General features: G+C 42.5%; 2 protein-coding genes across 9 annotated transcripts in view; one reads left to right on the top strand and one right to left on the bottom strand.

Annotated features, from left to right (window-relative positions):
• Positions 1 to 13,642, bottom strand: part of ZNF462 (zinc finger protein 462) — a 134,482-nt gene extending 120,840 nt beyond the window's left edge. For 2 of the 8 annotated variants that reach the window (XM_032478126.1, XM_032478130.1), the window contains exon 1: positions 10,465 to 11,710. The gene's annotated coding sequence lies outside the window, so the exon portion shown is untranslated. Of the gene's footprint in view, positions 1 to 9,775; positions 10,202 to 10,464; positions 11,713 to 13,601 lie in introns of those variants that run through there. The other 6 variants (XM_032478128.1, XR_004319382.1, XM_032478129.1 and 3 more) reach the window with 6 other exon arrangements.
• LOC102522730 lies at positions 12,547 to 14,198 on the top strand. Its single transcript, XM_032478134.1, is given in 4 exon segments — positions 12,547 to 12,973; positions 13,192 to 13,428; positions 13,431 to 13,620; positions 13,622 to 14,198. Coding segments are annotated over 3 exon segments (525 nt in total). The 5' UTR covers positions 12,547 to 12,973; positions 13,192 to 13,289; the 3' UTR covers positions 13,818 to 14,198.
• Positions 14,199 to 21,781: the final 7,583 nt, after the last annotated feature.

Here is a 21,781-nt window from a genome sequence, read left to right as displayed (position 1 = left end):
ACCAAAACATTCATCATGTCTCCATGATCTAAACAGAGCACATGGTCATCCCGGAGGGCGTGGGGGCTATTAGCACCCATGCTTTGGACAGTATCTGCGCTCTTTTCCCAAAATGACCCTTAGACAGTGGAACTAATTTTCAAATCTGTCTGTGTGGCTTCTGAAAACATTTCTCGTGCTTAAGAGTTACCAGAGCCAATACAGGGCACTGAGACTTTCAAAAGAGGCCCTAAGAAAGAAAAAAGAACCACCCTCTACTTAAAAAAAAAGTCACACAGCATTATCTTTCTGCTTGTAACAGGAAGATGCTTTTTCAATATCCACGTGTGTGGCTACCTTACACTACTGAGCCTGATACAGTACAATTTTAAAATACTTATTCTCTAAATTTCCCCCTCCATGGTCTCTTGGGCTTCCCCCCCCATCTCCTCTGTAACTCAGACGAACGAAGAGAGGGCACTCTTTAGTTAAACACACTTTGTCAAGCTATTACCATAAGTTGTATCTCTCACATCAACTAATATATTACAATTAATTTTCCATTAAGCTCAGATTTCCTTCCAGAACACCAGGATATACTCCTGGCAAAAGCAACTGGAAGAGATAAACCATGAGGAACATACGCTATTAGCATCCTTAAGTAATAACCAAGGCCAGTTCCCACCAGCTGAGAGCCAGGAGGTAGTCCCCCTGTGTGTGCATCCTGGCTCCCCATTTCACAGCTCCATGAACTTGGGTAAATTACTTTACCTCCCCAAGCCTCAGTTTTCTCTACCACAGGAACAGTCCCTGGTTCATTTGAAATGTTAAAAAAAAAATGTTGTCGAGTATTAATATTAACTGTGAGTCACTCCAAGAGGGGAAATAGCCTTTTGTTAAAGGTTTATGTGATAGTCCCACTCTATAGAGGAGCTGGCAGAATTTTCTGATGAAGCAATCACATTTCATCTCCTTCTGGAAGGTATTCTTACAGAGCATCAGGAGGCGACAATACTCAGCAGAATGAGGGGGACATGTTCTTGCAGCTGAACTCTGACATTCAAATGGAAATAAACGGTCTCTTCCCTACAGATCCCCTTCCCAGTTGTCATTATTCAATATTAATTAACAGTCTTCAGAGAAGACCGCTTAAAATACGAACCACTGAAAAGTTTCCGGGTACTAGGCACTTGTGATTGAAATCATTACAGGGTCTCTGGCTGGTATCCACTTTTTGGCCATCTTGAAGCCTCTAACCCAGTGTTCAAATTTTACCCCCGATGGAGGACCCCCAGATCAGGTCCAGTCTGGGTTGAGTGATGACTGCTTGATGGCTAACTGGTCACAACACAGAGGGATGATGTAACTCAGGATTAGAACGGCTGAACATTCTGGACCACTGGCTTTAATTTTGGATTTTAAAATGCCAGGACTGGACTGACAGACCAACGTGTGATGCCAGGCTCCAGCAAAGGGCTTAATCCCAAACTGGACAGCAGGTAGTCATCATGGTCCACCCTTTCCCCTCTGAAACACGCACATCTCCAGTCCTCACTGCTCATACCCGGAGCTGAGGTGAAGATGCTCTATGGAGAGCCTTAGAGAGGACGATCGCATGTTCAGCCCATTAATAATGCAGGTATTTTCTGCTGCGCTCTATTCTCCACTCCTTTCTTTCTCCAGGAAAACCTCCGCCTAGGCCTACTTAACCAAATCCTTCAAGTTTCCATCCGCCCTGGGTCAGCAATGCCGTATTTATAACCCCTAAGTCATATACATTGCCTTCTGAGCCCAACTGACTTTCTTACAGTAAGAACTGACCAGAGACTGTGGGTCTGAGCCCTGGTCTTCATATTTCACACGCAATACGGACCAAATTACAAGGTCTGTTTCCACTTGCTTTACTGTTCTCGTAAAAGCAACGCCTTTCTTCCTGTAGGTGGGCTCTTCCCAGTGGACAGACCTCTTCTATTTCGACTTGTCCATCATCCCCCTGTCCCTCTTCTTCTCCTTCGCCCATCCGAGCCGCCTCTCCTTCCCAGTGAATTCCCACCGCAGCGGTGACAATGCTGCAGCCTACTTTTCTGTTAGCTTAACAACCCTGTCTATTTTCTACTTGTGCTGATGCTACTGTTTGCTTTTCTGACGGGCTAATCCATGTATCCTTTCAAGGCCTAACTTCCCTACCACGAGAGCAGCTGGAGCTGATTCACAGGTGCCTTCCAAAGCTTTTCATTAGCAATAGAAATGAGATGGTTTAGAAACCCATTTCTTAATCGGCAGGTGAGTACTGGAACTTTTGTGCGGCCAGCATCCTTGAAGTAGCCCACGTCGTGCCACTGCACAATTAGCTTCTGACTAATCAGTACGACGTTCTCGGCACACACTCGTAGTGTTAAAAGGGAGAATGTGCCCTCAGAGGAGCTCCAGCTCCCATCCCCTTCCCCTCCCCCCTTGCCCCCCCACCCCCTGCATTTCCCAGCTCAAGAGAAAAGCACTCAGCTGACATGAGCAAAACTGAAGGAGAACTGACTTTCCCTTCTTAAATCTGAAGAGGGAAGAGAATTCCAAAATGTGAAGGCCTTAGCACGCGTTCTGGTTCAACTGGCCAGACGAGGGCTTAGGGAGCGAGTCTGGCCTTCCCCAGCTGGGCCCTGTAGCAGCTAAGCCTCTCCACAAATCCTGGGCTTAATTCCTTCTGACACAGTCGTCTCGCCTGGGCCTCCAGCTCCTTCTGTGCTCAAACCAATCTGAATCCAAAGGTAAGTCGGGAGGAGGGTACAGCTCAGAGGTACAGCGTGGTGTGTCCCCCAGTACCTCCATTTAAATAAATAAACAAACAACATAATTATCCCCCCCCTCCACCCCAAAAACAAAACAAAAAACAAAGGTAAGTCTTTTCTCATCTTGCCCAAATGCTTCATTTCCTATTAGGTGATCCTAAAACATTTTAAGCAGGACCCACTGGTTCCTAGTGGAATTTCCCCCATCTTTCTTTTGTTAAAGGTCTACTCGAAAACCTGGCAAGTAACTTCCTCAATTCAGCAGCCTTCATCATCAGGCATTTATTTGTTGAACAAATAAGCACCTACCCGCCTTCCCTGCACCCTCAAGAGCAGGCTCCGCTCTTTGCAAGAAGTTGGGGGTAAGCTATGGACAGACCGGGCCCACGTGGTTAATATCCAGAAGCAACACGCAGTGAACTAAACAAGCAAACACATGAAAGCAAGGAAATCAATACCAAAATACCCATGACCTGGCACAAAAAGAAGCCTTCCCTCCAAGAATAACTCAAGAAAAAATGTCTCCAGCTAGGAGTTAGGCAAGAATGCTTTGAAGACACCAAGTCATCTACTCATCAGAATTAAGACAGTGCATCTGCAGGTGACCATTACTGGCACCCCACAGTACTCTACCTCTCCTCCTTCCGAGCCCTGAAAAAAACCTGCTTGGTGTTGGAGCTACACATCCCACGCCTAAAAATCTTACGTAAGCATCATCTGACAAGGACAGGCTCCCTTAGAAAGTAGACACCATTTAAAATAGCGTTTCCAAACAGATAGAGGGGAAGGCAGAGCTCAGTGGTAGAGCTCATGCTTAGCATGCACAAGGCCCTGGGTTCAATCCCCAGGACCTCCATCTAAAAAAAAAAAAAAGAAGAAGAAATGGCATTTCCAAGCAGCAAATGTAAACCCAAAGTGCTTCCAATTGACTCTCTATTTATCAGCATGTGCAGTTCTCTGGAGACAAAGTTCAAGGGGACAAAAGATTCAAAAGAGCTTCCTAATATACTGCAAATGCAACCTAGATTCATAAAAATCCATTCTCCCTCACTTGGAAATGTCTCCTCCTGGGTTTTATAAATCCCAGAGTCAGTTCAATTTGGGATTATCTTCTCTCCAATACCCCCGCCAGCCCCCCCACCCCACCCTGCACTTTTTTTTTTCATCCTTCAGTACTGGCATGCAAACCATGCTGTTTTAACTTCTTTCCTGTTCTCCCAGTTCTTCTGGAACATTTTATTTTCGACAGTCAACTCATCTGGAGGAGTGCCACACTGAGGTCCAACTGTTTATAGCGTTAACTGTGTTTCTGCCAGAAGTCCACATCCCGCGCTACCTTCTCCAGACTGCCTCCCGGATTAAGAATTTATGCTTTAGTTTGGAAGAAGCTTCGAAAATGTGGAAACTTCCAAACATCACTCTTCTTCTTCACAAACTTACTTTCACTTGTCCAAGAGGAATCAGAAATGGAAGCCCACTGTCTCCCTTCTTAAAGCACCATGTTTCTCATGGTTACACGTTGCTCGTGCTGTTCAAAAGTCATTTTAAGGATGACTTCCCATACATGGGGGCCTGGGAAATAGCTAGCCATTGGTCTGCAAGAAGAGAATTGGGCCTCAAGAAGCTACATAGAGGGCACATTTTTGGATGAGTCCTGAACACTGGAAAAGCACCAGTCATCATTTTCGACTGGATTTCACTCTCTTGGCCGGCCATTCATCAGTATTACAAAATGGCATCTCTGAAAGAAGCCAATTTCAACCTTCACCACGTTGCAAAACAGATCCTCAGAGTCCAATTGTGGGCACTCTGGTAAGTCGCAATCAACCCAGACCAACTTCCAGAGGAGGGCATTTGAAAGGGACGCCTCAGTCCCAGATGACAGAACTACAGAGGAGAGGACAATGAGAGAAGAAAAACACAAACCCGAGCGCAAAAACTTGCCTGGAAGCCCCACGAACAAAGCTGGCCTCAGGAGCGCATCACTTCTACGAACGACCATGCTCAGCCCTGGGTTCCCGGATGTGTTACACTCAACTCAACAAAAATCAATCCTCCCGCCCCAGCAGTTTATGCTTTCAGAGTTTCTCAGACAGCCTCGCCCTCCGGAGAGGGGAGCAAGTGCTCCACAAACGGCTACAAATCACGTGCAGGAGGGCAGTGGAAAGGGCCCCTGATGGGAGTCACAGACCTGAGTTCTAGGCTGGCTTTGTTACAAATGAACTTTCTGACCTGTGCCAATTTCCTCTCCATGACAATACAGGGGGAGGGGAGATAGGAAGTAGACGACCTCTCCAAGGCACAAAACAACCAGCTTCTTGATGAGAAGATCTGCCCGTTGACTATTAAAAGTCCTGAATATTCATCATTTATGGTGTTCCCAAGTAGTCAAGTTTGAAATGATTTTTATGTTAATTTCTACTTGGGAAATGATATTTTTTGTCCATCACCCCAAAACCTCAGCTTAATCTCAGTGTTCCCTGGAGTTCTTTCATAGTACAATAAATGCCTCTCTTCTCTCCCTTTCTTATTTTTTTAAGCAACCTTCCCCAAACTAAGACTTGTGCTATTAAAAGAGCTTAGAACTTCCCATTTCCTTGCTAGGGCTAAAATTAAACTGTCCATTCCTTAGGGCCCAACAAAACATCTGCCAGATGTCCTGGCATATCACACAAGAAGAGGAATTTTCTTCTAGCATTATCTACTTTCTTCTCTGTTTTTTCATAATCAATTAATAGGTCACCAACACTCAGCTAATGTTTCTTTCAAAGCTACCAATTTCCTAAATACGTGAACTTCACAAGTTAAGCACTTTCACACACACTCACAGACACTGATCCCCCCCCCCCAGTTCACTAAGTTTTAGTGATAGACACTGGAAATATTTCCCCCTACTTCTTTAGAATTTCCTTCATTTCCATAGACTAATCATCCAATCATACACTCAAGTCAGATCCTTCATACCCTGAGTTCATTATTTATATATTTCCTAATTTGTGAGGGTGGCATTGTGAAATAGCCTCTCTGCTCCCCAGCCATCAACTTAAAACATTCAATACAGCTTTGTCAATGTCCTGTCCCATGAGGCAGTGAACTGTAACTCTGATAAAGGCACATACCACAAAGAAGATAAGGAAGGTTACCTTAAACGAGAAATCTCAACACCAGGAAAGAGCCCCAGATGGACTAGACCCTATTAAACTCCATCACACAGAAAAACGGAACTCATTCCCAAGGCAACTTTACCATTCTTTACTTTCAGGAAAACTGACCACAAGTACTCTAAAGTCCATTAGTAGAGTTAGATTTCTTTTTCCCCTACTGTCTTCCAGAAGACTCATTAGAAAGAAAGGAAGAAAGAAAGAAAGATAGATAGATACATAAATTAAACATATATATAATTCTTTTTCATCTAAAAGTTGTCTCCATGACTATAACTCAATAAAAAAATGTTTAAAAAAAAAGTTGTCTCCAACTCCAAAGAGTGAGGAAAAAAACAGGTCCTCTGGGAATGTGATCAATGAATTAGGTGGAAATAAATCTGAGAAATATGGAATACGGAGGCCCAACAAGAATCTTTTTTATAGCAGTATGCATCACAACTCACATATACTTCTCCACAGAATGATTTCTTTGTGATATATGAGAGCAAATTAGGTAAAAATTGACATAACAAGCTTCATCAACTTGATGTCACAAAAACAAGGATCTCTGAGCTCTGACATCAATTGAGAATGTTCAGTTCGACACTTTTTATTTCTCTACTAGCGGTTTATCCAAAATACTTGTCCCATTTCAAATGTGTATATCCAAAAAAAATCTCAAGAAACCATGTCTTGAATATAATGGTGCTTCTTATGTTGCTGGAAGAACATCAGAGATGGATGTGTCTCTTAGGTAACTAGTTAGAACATATTCTCAAAGCCCAAAGTGCCTCCTAGATACCTAATTTTTCCCTCCAGAAAAACTCAGCTCTAAGGCTGTCTATAAAGACACCAGAACATTTGGTTGCAAAGTACAAAAGTGTGAGTCAAACTGCTGGACTGGCAACCAGTTTGTCAGATTCCCCGCCCCTCCCCTACTGGAATAAGTAATTAACCTGCTATCCTGGTCTCAACAACCACCACAAAGCTATCATGGAAGTTTGCTTCGAGATCAACATATAATGTATTTATGTTTACATAAATGTATGTGGTTAATTAGACGCAAAATTATCTCGTAATTACTTTCCCAAAGAACTCATTTTATCCCATTGCATTTGAACTTCCTGAGTTTGAACATGGAACGTGTGTGTATGTGTGTGTGTGTGTGTGTGTGTGCGCATCAGCAAATTTAAACACAACAGTGATGACATTCTACTTAAGAGCAAAAGTAATGGTATCAAAAGGTAACATTCAAAAAAAAATGAACAATGAAAGGTATGATTCCAAGTAAGTTTTTTTTTTTTCAGGTGCTCTTGGAGAGCCCTAGGTTTTTAATGAAGAATCAGAGCCCTGAAGAGAAGTATTTTTAAATGAGCATACACATTAACTGAAAATCTTCAAAACCATACATCTTCTTCTGCAAAAACAGGGTTTTACTTCACTGACCATGGACAATTATCAGCTAAAGAACCATGTATTGCTCCTCTTCACACCCCTCAGAAGAACAATAACCCTCAATTAATGACATAACAGTTTGGTTGGAAGAATGTGATGTTGTCATAGACAGCCCTGTGCATTTACTGAATGACACTGCTACCAGTTACTCAACAGAATATAACTACATCTGGGAATCTAAAACGACCTCAATATGCACAAAAATACTGTAGACATAAAGAACTTTACACACACACAAATCTGACAGAGGAGAAAGCAAAGCAAGAAAAAAAAGCTGGTGTAAGTCGCTCACCCATGTGTTCCTCATTTCTGTTGAGGCTGGTACCTTTCTATCTTCCTCCTTAGTTGAAAACAAGGTCCAGTCAGCCTCCTTACAATATATTAATTGGTTCTGAATCTCCTCCAGGTTTTTATCCCACTGTGGAGCCTTCCTCACCTGTCTTCAATACTCCATCTAAAATTCTTCCAACATCTTCCCTCATCCTCAAGATGGCTACCTCACCTAATGGAAAAGCAACATCTTCTTGGTTGGCTTTTCAAAATTCCTCAAGCATTTCAGAATTTAGTTTTTCACTTGGATCAATGACATACATTCTCTAGAACTAATCTGTGAAGAACTCCCAATCAGTGTGTGTGTGGACTGGGGTAGGTTTGGGTCCTTTCTTCAAACCATCCTCACAAAATGTCTTCCTCTAAGACTAATAAATTCCCCAATTAGAAAGGCGAAGCTACTTGGACATAAGATTTTCTCAACCGACATAATATTAAAATTTCGTTCCCATAGTGATATGGTTAAGAAGACATCTGATATTTCTGAAGACTTACAGTACTCGAGAACATGGGGAAGAAAAAAAAAAACCCAGCAGAATGGAAGGGAAGAGGGAAAACAAAGGAACTCAAAGAAGGCCTAATACACAAATGGAGCAGCCTGAAGAGAAATGTAGAGCCTGGAGAAACTGGGGTCAGTCAGTCTTAGATCTAGTTCCTCTAAAATCTTGCAGGATTTGTTGTTGCTGCTGTTTTGCAGGAATCAACCCCAACCAGACAATAAAGTCTTAAAGTGCATCACAACCTGATGATCACCAAGCCCCAGAACTCCAAAAAAAATCTCAGCTCAGGGCCACCACCATCTTCACAGTGAGGAAATCACATTTCCTGGTGACTTGCAGGAGAACTGGAACAGCTTAAAGTTGTGTGAAGACCTCAGTGGAGAGAGGTTTCAGGTTTTGCCTTGCCTTTCCTGAAGGAGGTCAAAATCCTTCAGGTCCACTCAAAAGGAGTGAAAAAATTCCAAAAGTTCTACTTTAAAATGGAAACAAACCCCTCCATAACTTGTAGCCACACTCCTTTGGTGGGAGAAAAATCTGAGCAGCCCTTCCAAGCCCCTCATTTCTTTGCACAAGAAACAGAGAGTGAGGAACCACCACAAGATTCATCCCCTGGAAGGGGAGTCGGGGCAAGCAGGCAAGCCTCCTCCTCCAGCCATCACCAACAGAGCTTCAAAATGGAGACATCCATAATTTTATAAACAATTCCCATCTCAGCTTTGTCTCCTGGAAACCGTGCTCTCCTCCATTTTCTGGTGGAGTTACAACATGACACGGCTTACCTGACTCAGTTCCCAGCTCTCAACCAAACTAGTCACTTCCTCAAAAAACCTGCAAGCCACCTCCAGAAACAAAACCAAAGCAAACCAAACAGCCAACACAGACACTCAGACACAGCCTCCGGGAGCCTGGGAGAAAGCCCCAACTGGTTGGTCTTTTCCCATCCCAGACGCGTGCTTAAAAATGAAACTTTTTTTTTTTTTTTAGTAGGGGAGGAATATAAAAGGAACTCCAGGCAGCCTCCCTCCCTCTCAGTAGGTTCAGAGCTACAATGAAAAGAAAATGAGGGTTCCTCCAGGAATGGTGAAAAGCCTGGAGAATGAACGTGAGAAGAAGCTTTGTGTTTTGGAGTCTGGACTGGAACCAAAGCAGACAGCTTGCAAATGGAGGACAGGGAGATAAAGAAAGGGAAAGAGAGGGGCTGCTCCAATGGGGGGCGGCTGCGGCTTCCCCTCGTGTCTGGAAGGAAGGCAGACCCCTGGGAACCGCACCAGGAGTGAGGCGACCCCCAGGCCCCTGCCTGGGGTCTTTTCTCCCTTCCTCAGAGGAGAGCCAAGCATGTGTAATGGCTTCTCCTCTCCAGAAACCGTTGTCCTCCTCCACCAGACGCTTCTGAACCCCCAGCCTGGAGACAGCTCCTCAGCTGCTCCTGAACCTGCGCCCCCCAACCCGGTCGGCGCCCCCACCCCCCAGCCCCGCTCCCGCTTCTCGCCTCTCTCTCCACCGGCAGCACCAGCAGCCGCCGCCGCTACCCCCCGACACATCCCGACCCCGCATCCCAACTTCGGGGAGAGAGCGAGCCAAATACCTGAGGAAGAGGGGGGTGCCAATCCGCACGGCTTTGCCATCGGGCTGGGGACAGGCAGACAGAGAGGGGGAAAGGAAGGAGAGGGACAGAGAAAGAAAGAGGTCAACCCGCTCAGGTCGGGGCGGCTGGGAGCGCTCCCTCCTCTGCCCCTCGCTCGCTCCCTCTGGCTCTCTGCTCAGGTCTCCTCGCCTCCCGCCCTCCGCCCCCCTCTCTGTCCCTACTCCTGTCCCCACACTCGCAGCATCCGTCCTAAGCCTCCAGCTCTCTTCTCACTCATCTTTCATTTTCTCTTCTCTCCATAGAACTACATGAAATTAATTAAGCCACAGCGCTCCGCTCCCCCCAGCAGAAGGAGCAGCCAGCAGGAAAAGCACAGCCACCTCCACTGCCACCACCACCACCTTCTCCTCTTCCTCCTCCTCTTCCTCCCTCGCTTCTCCTCCTCCTCCTCCTCCCCCTCCAGCTCTCTCTCCCTCCTCCTCCTCCTCCTTCCCCTCCTCCTCCTCCTCTTCTCTCTTGCTTCTTCTCCTCTTCCAACAGCCAGTCCATGCAGGGGACTTCCTCTCCTCCCCGCTCCACCAACCCTCCTTGGCCGAATGAATGAGCGCGTTTGTGCCTCCACCACCCCGCGCTCTCCTCCCCGGAGCACTCGGACCACCCCGAGGTGCTTGTTAATTGCAGTAACTTACAGAAGAAGCGTCCCGGCGCCGGGAGGTGTTTCGGGTTCTCCAGCCCCACCGCCTCCTTATCCTCTTTCTCTTTCTCCTCTTCCTGCTCGGGTTATTGTTGTGGAAGTTGTTTGGGAGTCTCATGTGCTTCTGCCGGGTCTCAGCAATGGAGGATCGCCATCTTCCCTGCCTTCCTCGGCTCCTCAGACTCGCTGCAGCTGCAGATGACCTGAGATATCCGTCTCTCTCTCCCTCTCCCTCTCTCTCCCTCCCTCCCTCTCCCTCTCACTCTCTCTCTCCCTCTCTCTCTCCTCTTCTCTCTCCTCTCCCTCTCCCTCTCCCTCGCGCTCTCTCTCTCCCTCCCTCTGTGTCTCTCTCTGAATAATGAGCAACCAGAGGGAGAGAGAAAGCAAGACAGAAAGAGAGAAGGCAGACAATCTTCTCCTGCCACACAAAACGCCGGAGCACCAGGGGGTGCGCGAAGCCTTTCTAATAACAACAACAACGTGCAGGAGAGAGGAAGAAAGAGAAAGAAAGAAAGAAAGAAATGAGGAAAGGGCTGGGGGGAGGGGGAGGAAGAATTATCCAAGAGCTGGAGAAGAGCAGAAGGAGAAGGTGGAGGAGATGCTGAGGCTGCGGCTGCTGTCCCCCCTCCCCCTCGCTGAACCCCAGAAGGAGGCAAGGTGGTTGCAAAGTTAAGGCTGGGACATTGTCTTTGTCACTCAGAGCAACACAGAACCAGGGCAGTGAGATGCAAGAGGAGGCGGTGGCGCCGGCGGAGGAGGAGGTAGTGGTGGTGGTGGTGGAGGAGGAGGAAGAGGAGGAGAAGGAGGCAAAGGAGGAGGAGAAGGGGAAGAGGCAGATGAGATGAATAAAGACCTGCGGAGAAGGCGGTGCGTGGAGCGCGGCGGCCGGGCTGAGGCGTGCGCGCTCGCGTCCCGGAGGCGCCCGGCCGCCCCGGCCGGCAGAGGAAGCCCCCAGTGAGGACCCTGCCGGGCCGCTCATAGCGCTCGCCCCATCAGCCCTGCCCGAGGCGCCGAGCAGCGGCCCCCGAGAGTCCCTCACACGCATCCATCTAGAGGCCAATCTTTGCAAAGAACATACATGGGGAACTAGAGGCTGCAAGTCTAAACCCAGATCAACCACGTGGGGCTTTTTAATCCCTTTCCAGCTTGCGGTGTGAGTATCTCCAGCGAAAAGCTCAAATTGTCCACCACTGGCACGTATTTTGAAGTCTTCTCCCCCGAAATAAAGGCTCATTGTGCATTTTATTTCTTTTCTGATATGGAATGGGGGGGTGGGGGAGGGAAAGAACCCATCATTCCGAGCCTCGGAACCACCACTTTCTTTTCCTAACTTGTGAAGTGTTTTGACGGCGCACCAAAAGGGGAAAAAAAGCCTACTTAAATAACTTTACACCTTCCAACCCCGCGTTGTTTGCACTTTCTGGCTGATCATCTAAAGGCTCGGAAAGTAACAATCAGAGCTCCTAATGATAAGGTGTCATGGTGTTGAAGACAAGAGAGCCAAGATGAAGCTTTCACACCTTGAATTTTTATTTAGTGTAATTTCCCCCCAAATCGTCCTGAACTATTTATTTTGCAAAGGAGTGGGTTTTACCCTCCTCTCTCACCACGTCTAATGTCTCCTAAGGCTTTAATCTGATGAGCGTTGGGGGGGGGGGTCCCTACAGTTTTAAAAAAAAATCGATACAGCAAGTCAGAAGCAATTGAAGTTCAAGGGCATGGGCTGGTTGTACCATTTCTATTTCTCGCAACCTCGAGTTGGACATCGACAGCCCTCGGGAGAGAGAAACACGCAGCGCGCGGGGCAGAAACCTTAATTAAAGTTTCTTTTGTCCGCGTCTGAATTGGGGGATGTTGCTGGATTCCTTTGCATTGGGGAGCGCGCATCCGGTGGAGAAGGCGCGGTGCGGCGGATCCAGGGCAAGATTGTCCTCTTTAGTACTCACTACCTCCCCTCACCCCTAACAACAGTCCGGGAAGATATCCCCATAAATTCCCCCACACAATAAAGGGGAGGAGGAGACGCGCGCGGAGTAGGTTCCCACCAGAGAGCCGGGTTTTATAAACATATCTGAATCCTCATTTTCCCAGCTTTTCCCCAATCGTTTATTCCGGGGTAGAATCTCTCACCCAGAGGCACGATTTCACCCTCTTCCAGTCAACACTTCCTGCCCTTTTCTCCTCCCACTCACATTGAAAAGCTTGGGAGCCCTAACAGGGTGTTGATGGCGGGGGCGATAAATAAATAAATAAATGACACTCTGCGCGTGCGGTGGAGAAGAAAGGAGGGGGAGGGAGAGGAAAGGCGAGGAGAGAGAAAAGGAAAAGTAGGGAGAGGAGAACAAGGAGGAGAAAGCTTAGAGGCGAAAGGGAAACGGGAGTCAAAGAAAGAAGAGAAAGAAGAAAGGGGAGAGGAGGACGGTAAGGCTGTTCAGGACTGAAATGACCCTGGCTTTGTACAGACTTGGGAGGACTACCCCTTCCAGGTGCCCGGAGGGACCTGGGTAAGTCCTACCGCCCCGAGCTCCTCCCCCAGGGACCTCAGGGGTGTCTGAGCGCTGGCCGCCGCTCCCCCATAAATTCCTCGTGGCAACCAGAGGAAGCGCGCCAGGTCTCCGCCGTCCCCTCAGTGCCCCGGCTGATAATTTACCTCTTTGTCTTTAATAAAAAGCTGACTTTTTCTGTCAAGCTCTGCACCGGGAAAATAACAATCGTATTTCAGGTTGAAAGCTCCTATTACTGCTGGGATTGGGAAGCTGTGATAAAATCTTCATCGACGTGAAGGTACCTTCTAGGTTGGCTTGGGTCGGAAGTCCTAAGATGGGGGCCGCCCTTCCCCGGGGGCAGGCGGGGTGGGGGCAGCGGCGCGGGGAACCGGGCGGTGCGGAAGGAGGAGGAAGCAGCGAGGTCAGAGGAAACCCGAGGCTCCTGGGGCACCAGAGGGCTTCCCGCAGTCGGGGAATGAGCCCTGGGGAGGAGCCTTTCGCGAGAGCGTGAGCGCGCCCCAACACGCCTCAGACCTCGTAAACTCACTTGGCAAAGACCGGCGAAGCGGCTGGCGGACCGACTGCGGTGAACTCAAGAAATTAACCTGCGCTGCAATTAAACGGGCTGCCGCCCTTTCAGACTCACCTCGAGCGACCGAGATAGAGAGCTCCCGAACCGGCCGCGGGGGGACCTGGCTCCTCCCTCCCGTCCCAGGAGAAGAGGACAAAAAGGGGAGATGGACTTGGAGATGGCCCCGCCCTTCAAACGCTCCAATCCTTGGAAACTAAACCTCCTCTCCAAGCCTCCACGTCTAGAAGGGACAAAGGCAGCGAGGAGATCCAGAGACCGGTGGGGAGATAGGTGGCTTTCGGGCTGCTCCAGTTGGTGCTTTGGGCGAAAGGGACAATGGCTAAGTTTCCATTCCAAATGCCGGATAGTCTTTAGAAGACCATCTTCTCGTTTAGGAGCAAATTGACTTCCCAAAGCCGTGAAGCAAACTCCTGCAAAACTCCCGCATTTCCCTGCTTTTTTGAATGTGGGAAGGCTCAAATGTCAATGATGCCATGCACAAATTTTTCGACTTTTTTGGAGTCACAAGTTCCTTAACTGTCCACCTAAAAGAACTGAAAAAAATTAAACGTGGCTGGGGAGTGGGCTTTTTGTTTGCTTTTTTTTATTGGGGGTAGTTTTCTTCCAAATGATAGGAAAGCATTTGGATAAATAAAAGCTGGGTCAAAGAAAGTGTTGTGGCTGAAGGTTTTAGTGAAAACCTTGACAAACTTGGCACTTAAGTAATTGCAATTATGCTTTGCCATTAGCGGACCATTAAGATAAACAGGAGAAAGTTCACACCTCCTGCTATTTCATTCCCTAAGAATATTCACAAAGATAATACAAGCCTAGTTGGTGGGTTCTCTTCTCCACCAGGAGAGTTCATTTCTAAATTTTTTAATTAAAATGGAAAAGCTTGGGTTTTGCACACAGGCAACAATGTGCGGGAAGTCTCATGGGGAGACGTTGACTCCGTGAAATTTGTCTTTTGTTAAACTGTACCCTATGCCATTATCCCCTGGAGTCATATGGGATTTCAAGACTTTATAAATGTTCCAGGAAATATGAATATGTGGCAAGTCTGGACTTTCTTCTCCCTTATCATGGGTGACTGGCATACAGACTCCTCATAAAGGGAAATTATGGCTCATCAAAAGAGTGACTTTATGAGCATTAATAGAATAATAAATCTTGCAATTTTACTTCAAAAATAGTGGAGTCCTATAATCAGAGTGACCCATGCAAATATGATCCACTTACTTGCCCAACTCTAGCAGGAGTGGGATAGTCTATAAATCATTTTGGTTTTTAAAGGTTAGGAAAGGAAGGCATCCAAACCTCTCAAAGAAAAGTGTTTATGGAGGGAAAGGGGACTTCTGTCCCCTGCAGGAAGGAATCATGGAAAGAAGGAAGACTTAGTCCACAGGCTACATTCCAAAGATAGAATTTCAACTGAAACAAGAGTGAATAGATGTTTCAATGTCATTGTTTGAATATTTACGTTACATCATATAAAAAAGGAAAAGTCCTGCTTCCTGAAAACTATGCAAATATAAATATATATATATATATATATATATATATATATATATATATATATCCAGTTTACAACCCTGTTTTCTAAATTCCAGCTGGAAAACTGTTCAAGCTGATGATTTTAGCAAAATAAAGTGTAGATGAATAGAGAGTATGGCTTTTTCAGAAGTCTTAATTATTCCACCTTAAACATTTGACCATATTGTGACACATCTCTTGCACTTGGTGATATTTTCCTGCCAATGCAAAACCCTTTTCCATTCAATTCAAGATTGTCTTTTTACTACTTGAGTTTGTTATTTTCAATAGGTTCTTTATTTTGAATTTTTAAGACGTTTTATTCTTGTTGGAAATTACTCAGTCTTTTAAAAAAAAATTTTAAGACCTCAGATTGGATAATTATGGATTTTCCAAATATCAGGAAAGTGAAGTCACTAACACACCTTCCTTCTGATTCCTTACAGAAAAATCACTGTGCTTTCATAAACCCAAATCTAAGCATATGTAACTATTGACTAGTGTCCACACCTAGGGAGGAGTGACTAAGAGACATTTACTGAAAGATGAGAAAGGTGGGTAATTCATGATTCTGAACAGCTCTCAAAGGAAGGGAAATTGCCATAACTTATATTAAACTTAGCCTGTGTGAATCTTTGTATATATACCTTTGGATACCAAAGAAGATGTTTCAATAGCAATGTTCTAAAATTCAGAAAAAAAGGTCTCTTTCCCAGTTAGAAGTTAAATTTACAGTTCTGTCAAACTAGTTATTGGAATACGGGATATTCGTGTGGAATATCAGTCAGCCACTGAATATTTGTTTGGCGTCTACAATATGCCATACTCAGAGCTGAATACTAGGGATACAAAGATGGGGCCAAGTCTAAATGCACGATCTACTTCAGGAACCACTAGCTTTAAAAATCCCATTGTATGGATTTATATAGAACTTTTGATTTTTTAGTTATTCAAAAGCAATACAGGACTTTGACTAATAAGGAGATTATGATTAATATGAACACTTTTGTTCCTCCTATGGAGTTACTGAGAAGTAATATGTTGTTTAAATAAGATTTTTGGATTTTATCCTAAAGTCAATGTCTTATCTTCATTCATAATTTATCATGAAATTCTTCCAACCCAAGGGTCTTCTTAAGAAAGAAAGAGCTGTGTTAGACCAACTATTAGATGAACCAACATTTAGAAGGAAAAGACTCAGTTGAAAGACTGTCCATTTGTTCAGGCATCCCTTTCAGCAGACAGACCAGTATTTCCAGATTCCTTCTACTTGCACTCAAACTGAAGCCCAGAGAGGGGATGTGACTTGGTCAGGAACACAGAGCTGGCTGAGGACAATCAGCTGTAGAAGCTATACTTGCCACCATGGCAGTTTTCCAAAGTTATTCTGCTATCACCTTCAAAATTTATTTATTTTTGACGTGTTTGCACGTGCTGACTTGTACTGTTATTTACTTAATACGTATTATTTTTAAATCAACTTAAAAAAAATCTGAGCTCCATCAAAAGCAATAATACTCATGAAATCACAGATCAGATGGGCTATTTATATATAAAATTTCAACATACATCAAAATAAATATATGATTATTAAAATTAGGATAATGAAAAAAATTTTGGATTAAAGAACAGCCTGCTGGTATACACACCTAACTCTGAGTGGTAAGAGTGAGAAAGGTAAAAAAGAGAGTGCCTGAATTATTTTTGTGTTTGCCAACAGGAATCACTTTTATAATTAAAAAAATAAGAAAAAAAATTGTGTGGTCTAGTGGTGGCTAGTATACGCCCCAATTAAGCCCTCTCATTATATATTCTTAGCAGGAATTAAAAATTAGCACAAGTCATGACACAGCGTTGTAAAATGACTATAACTCAATAAAAAAATGTTAAAAGAAATTAGCACAAGTCTTTTTAGTGCAATTGAAAGTCTTTAAAGTCATATTTAAAGTCTTAAAATGTTCACACTTTTTTGTTCCCTTAATTCCTCCTCTTAGAATCTACCCTAAGGAAGCAGTCAAAGATGTAGAAAAGATTTACACAAGAAAATGATACAGGTAGAGTAAACAATTGAAAATAACTTGTGATTAAGAGAAGAGGAAAGGTTAAGTCAATAATAATATATCCCCACTATGACATAGGCAGCTTAAAATTATTTATGAAGATTTTGAAATTAAATAGAAAAATGGTCTCCTGCTAGGTAAAAGATCTGGATGTAAAATTATGATCACTGATTATTTTTTCCTAGTGCACATACTCAAAAAACCACCTTGAAAGGAAATATGCCAGCATGTCCAGAGTAAGTTGACTTCTCATTATAAAAATTTTAGAAAATGTAGAACTTATAAATGATCTATATAAGTTATAAAAGTATATAGTATATATATACATACATATATATGTGTACATATATACACACACACATATTGTGGAGTTGACTGCTTTCTTTGAACTGAATTACCAATTGTTTAAATATTTCAAAACATTTTAGAGTTGAATGATAGAACACATTATAAATTATAAATTATAATTATAAATGTGTAAATTACAAATGTGTCTCGAAGACCTTATTAATATTGCTAATAAAACAGTGTTACAATATCTCTTTTTCACAAAGATAATTTAATTTGCTCTTTACAGGGACAATAGGAAGGTTTGAGTGAGTATTTTGAGCACATTTTCTATACAAAAGAAAATTTAGGACCAAAGAGATTGAATGATTTAACCTAAGGTCTTCTGATGCTATTGATGTAAAAAAGACTGAAATCCAGGTCTCCTAATTTCTACTCTCATATTTTGACATCTAGTTCCACTATAATCCCCAAAACATTATCAAATATTATCAAAGGAAAATTTCTAATGACCAATATGAAAAAGATAATCTTCATTAATTATGTAAATGAAAGCTCTGATATTCTTTTACACCTAAAAGTTAGCAGAAATATACACTGTATATGTACATTTACATTTCTCAGTTGTTAGTAAATATAATCGCAGTTGCTGAAAATATGGAAAAAAATAGACCTTCTAGTTTTCTGTTAGTGGGAACATGACAAGTTCCAATCTTTCTGGCTTTCTTAGAAGTCTTTAACCTAGGAATTTAACTTTAAAAAATTGACTTAGGAAATATTTATAACTGTTTTTGTACGAGGAAGTTTATTGTGGCATTAATACCCAACAGCAAGTGTTTGGTTAAAGAAATTAAGCTCATCTATGTAATAGGAAGTTATATAACTATCAAATTCTGTAATAAATAAATGATAATGAAATATTTACATAATTTTTGATAAGAAAAACAGATTTCAAAACAATATATATAGCACTATCCCATATTTATAAATATATGTGTGTGTATCTAGGCATTGAAAAATTATTTAAAAAGTATAATCAAAGTGTTAACAGTAGTTTTTCCCAGGTGAGGTAATTTTTTCTAGGTGAAGTAATTATGGGTACATTATATATTTTTTTCTGCTGTGGCTTCTTAATTTTTTAAACATTTGTACAATGAATATATCTCTTTTGCAATTAGAAAGAAAAAGCTTTAGAACTTTTCCAAATAAATTTTGCCAGCACAAAATTTCTCTTATATCATAAAGACTGACCAAACCAAGTATCTGTCTAATTTATAAAAAGAAAAATAAAGTTTTTAACTGTACAGTTTTATTAATCATTATTTAAAACACGCACACCTTGAAATCCTTGCATGTATTCATTTGATTTCTCAAACAGCCTTTACTCAGAGTTCAGTGCTTCTAGTACAGATTTTGAGTATTAACTACCAGCACCGAAGTGACTTGACTTTGCAGCCACCAACCACCAACCCATGACTGACCCCTCTTAGATTTTGTGTTAGTTGGCACTTTCACTATAACATGGAATCCACACATCCTCTCTCCTGTCCACTGGGTTGGGATTTGATTTCCCAGCAAGCTGCTAAAAACAGTGTTTCACAAAAGTTAACTCATTGGCTACGTGTTTTTTTAAGTATCTGGAATGCAGAACAAGTTTATTTTTTAGTATCTTTCTGTTGTTTTTCAAGGAGCAGTTTTAAGTGAGTATTTATTGATTTAATGTTTAAAGACAAATCCAGATCTAACACGGACATCTACTCACTTGTTTCCAGCTCCTGCTCTTATGAGTGATGACCTTGGGCCCCATGCATCAGTTTCCACATCCGTAAAAGAAGTATAATTAAATACTTACAGGATTGCTCTGAGGATTTCTTTTAATGCATATGAAGAACATGGAAATCTGTTACCATAAGCTAATATGACCTGCGTCCTTAAAGTTTTACTGTGGGTCGGCATAGACGAAGAAAGAACTCATTTTGGAGTCAAGAGTCAGGTATCTAGCCAGAAGATCAAAACCAGAATATGTACACATGACAAAAAAAAAATCATTACTATTTAAAGAAATCTTAAAAATCAACAATGATCATTTAAAATTAAAAAACCTCAGTATGACCAGTTGTATCCAAGTTGTCCTATTATTGTTTATTTTTGCTTGTTAGTTCACTTTGTCATTTGCTAGAACTCAGCTGCCAGATGTGTGACAGTAGGCTTTTTAAAAGTGGAAGAGAAAATCTTAAAATCAAGAACATTTTATTTATTGATATCCCAAATCCAAGAAATTGTATGTGTTCAGGAAAATCCATAGTGTAGGAATTGTTATAATTGTAAATAAATAAACTACAGCCAACAAGGAACATTTTATTTTACTTCATTTTTCTGTGCGTTGTACAGAGACCGCCATTGTTCATTGGTCTAGCTTTGGATCAGCAGTGTTCTGCTGGAGCCCAATTTGGAAACCGCTGATCTGTTCCAGATGAGAAAATGGTCTCAAGGAAAAGTGATTTGCCCAGGATTACAGAACAAGTTATTGAAGATCCAGACCCACTCAGTTCCTCTTTATGGCAAATTTCACTACATCCAAATTGCCTGTCCTAGCAAGAGAGATTTCCTTGAGCTGGTACTGAACCAAAAACTCAGTTATCTTCTTTTCTCCCTCCTTCCTTCTTTCCCTCCCTCCCTCTCTCCCTTCCTTTCTAAGGTGTCCCAGAAATGAGAAAATGTGCTTTACATGAACAACAATAATTATCAGCTTAGTCAACCAATAACTAATTTTTATGCTTTGTCTAAATTATTTTGATGACTTTCAGTTCATTTCATCTTTTTTTCTAACCTAGAGGATTAGCAGAGTAGCTAATTGTGTTCTCCCTATATCAACATCTTCTATTCCTTGGGAATATTTAAGGTTTTCCTCCATCTTTTCCTTCTCATCTTTCACTCTGAAAGGGTTTTTTTTTTTTTTTTTTTTAATAGGCTTAAGATCAGGAAAGAAAAAAAAAAAAGACAAAGGTGGCATAAGGGTTTCCCCTGGAAAATCATCCTTCTCCTTTTATTTCACACAGAGATATAAATGGAGAAACAGCACTATTCTGCATATCAGGGATCCTATGAAAGAAAAGTTGATTGTCCTGGCCCGTTTGCGTTCACTCTGTATCATGCAGCCTTCACAAAGGAATTATTCCTATTATTGAAAAAGGAGACTCTCATTTGACTTACAACAGAGCCCTGAATTTGAAATTAGTAGGGACTTTTTAAATGTCATGATCATGGAATTATAGTATCAACTTGGTTATCATATTAACTCTGTGGGTACCAGAACCAAATGCTACAGCATATAATGTGGAAAAAGAAAAGCAACAGTGATTGTTATTACAGTTCCATTTGACTATAGCCAGGATGTAGTAGATACTCTTGTCCCATCCATTGAGGAGACTGCAAAATCCAAGACATCTCTGGTGAACTATCACCTGAACACCTCAGGAACACAAACCCTCATCAGGCAAAGGGATATGGTGTTTGTGAGAGAAGATGCATACATGTCGGTCTCGGGGCTGGGGAAAGCCCTAAAGCACTGGATCTGAAAGAGGAATCTCTGATATCTGTAAATGATCTCAGAAAGCAATTCCCACAAACACTTGAAAAATCTATTCATGACAACAATTTATGACATGGAGATTATATCTGCTGTTTTATATTTGGAGGAACCAAGACTCAAAGCAGTTCAGTGACTTTGCCCAAGATCATTCAACAAGCACTGGGACTTGAACTCAGGACTTCTGCTTCCAGATAGCACCATCTTTTCTTATTGTCAAGTATTAAACTCCTGGTGTAACACAGTAATCTGTTTTTTCTATCTATCTATCTATCTATCGATCGATCGATCGATCGATCGATAACTTTCCTAATCATAAAAGTAATACATATTGTAGCAAACTTAGCAAATACAGAAAAGTTTAAAAAAAGAAAAAGAAAAAGAATATCTAGTCCCCAGACACAGAGAGTATTATCATTATTCTCTGTATTTCTCCCTTTCTGATTTGATAGCTTATGTTCTTTGCTTAATTTTTTATATGATTGCATGTGTGTCTTTACGTTGATTTGTGATGTCACTTTATAAATTGACTATTTACCCCTTCTTATATGTCATAAGATATTTTTCTCAGTTTTTTGTTTGTTTTTAACTTTAATATTAATGCTTTCTGATACCTAAAAGTTAAAATTTTGGTGTTTATAGTTATCAACCATTTTCTCTATGCTTTCTACCACTGGTATGATATAAGAAAGGCTTTCAAACCCCTGAATGGGACAACTATTCATTTCCATGTTTTGTTGTGTTTTCACTAATTCCAAGATTTTTATTTTCACGTTTAACTC

The sequence above is a fragment of the Camelus ferus genome, chromosome 4 (genome assembly GCF_009834535.1).
Source record: "Camelus ferus isolate YT-003-E chromosome 4, BCGSAC_Cfer_1.0, whole genome shotgun sequence".
NCBI lineage: Eukaryota > Metazoa > Chordata > Mammalia > Artiodactyla > Camelidae > Camelus > Camelus ferus.
This window is presented reverse-complemented; position numbering and strand designations above follow the sequence as displayed.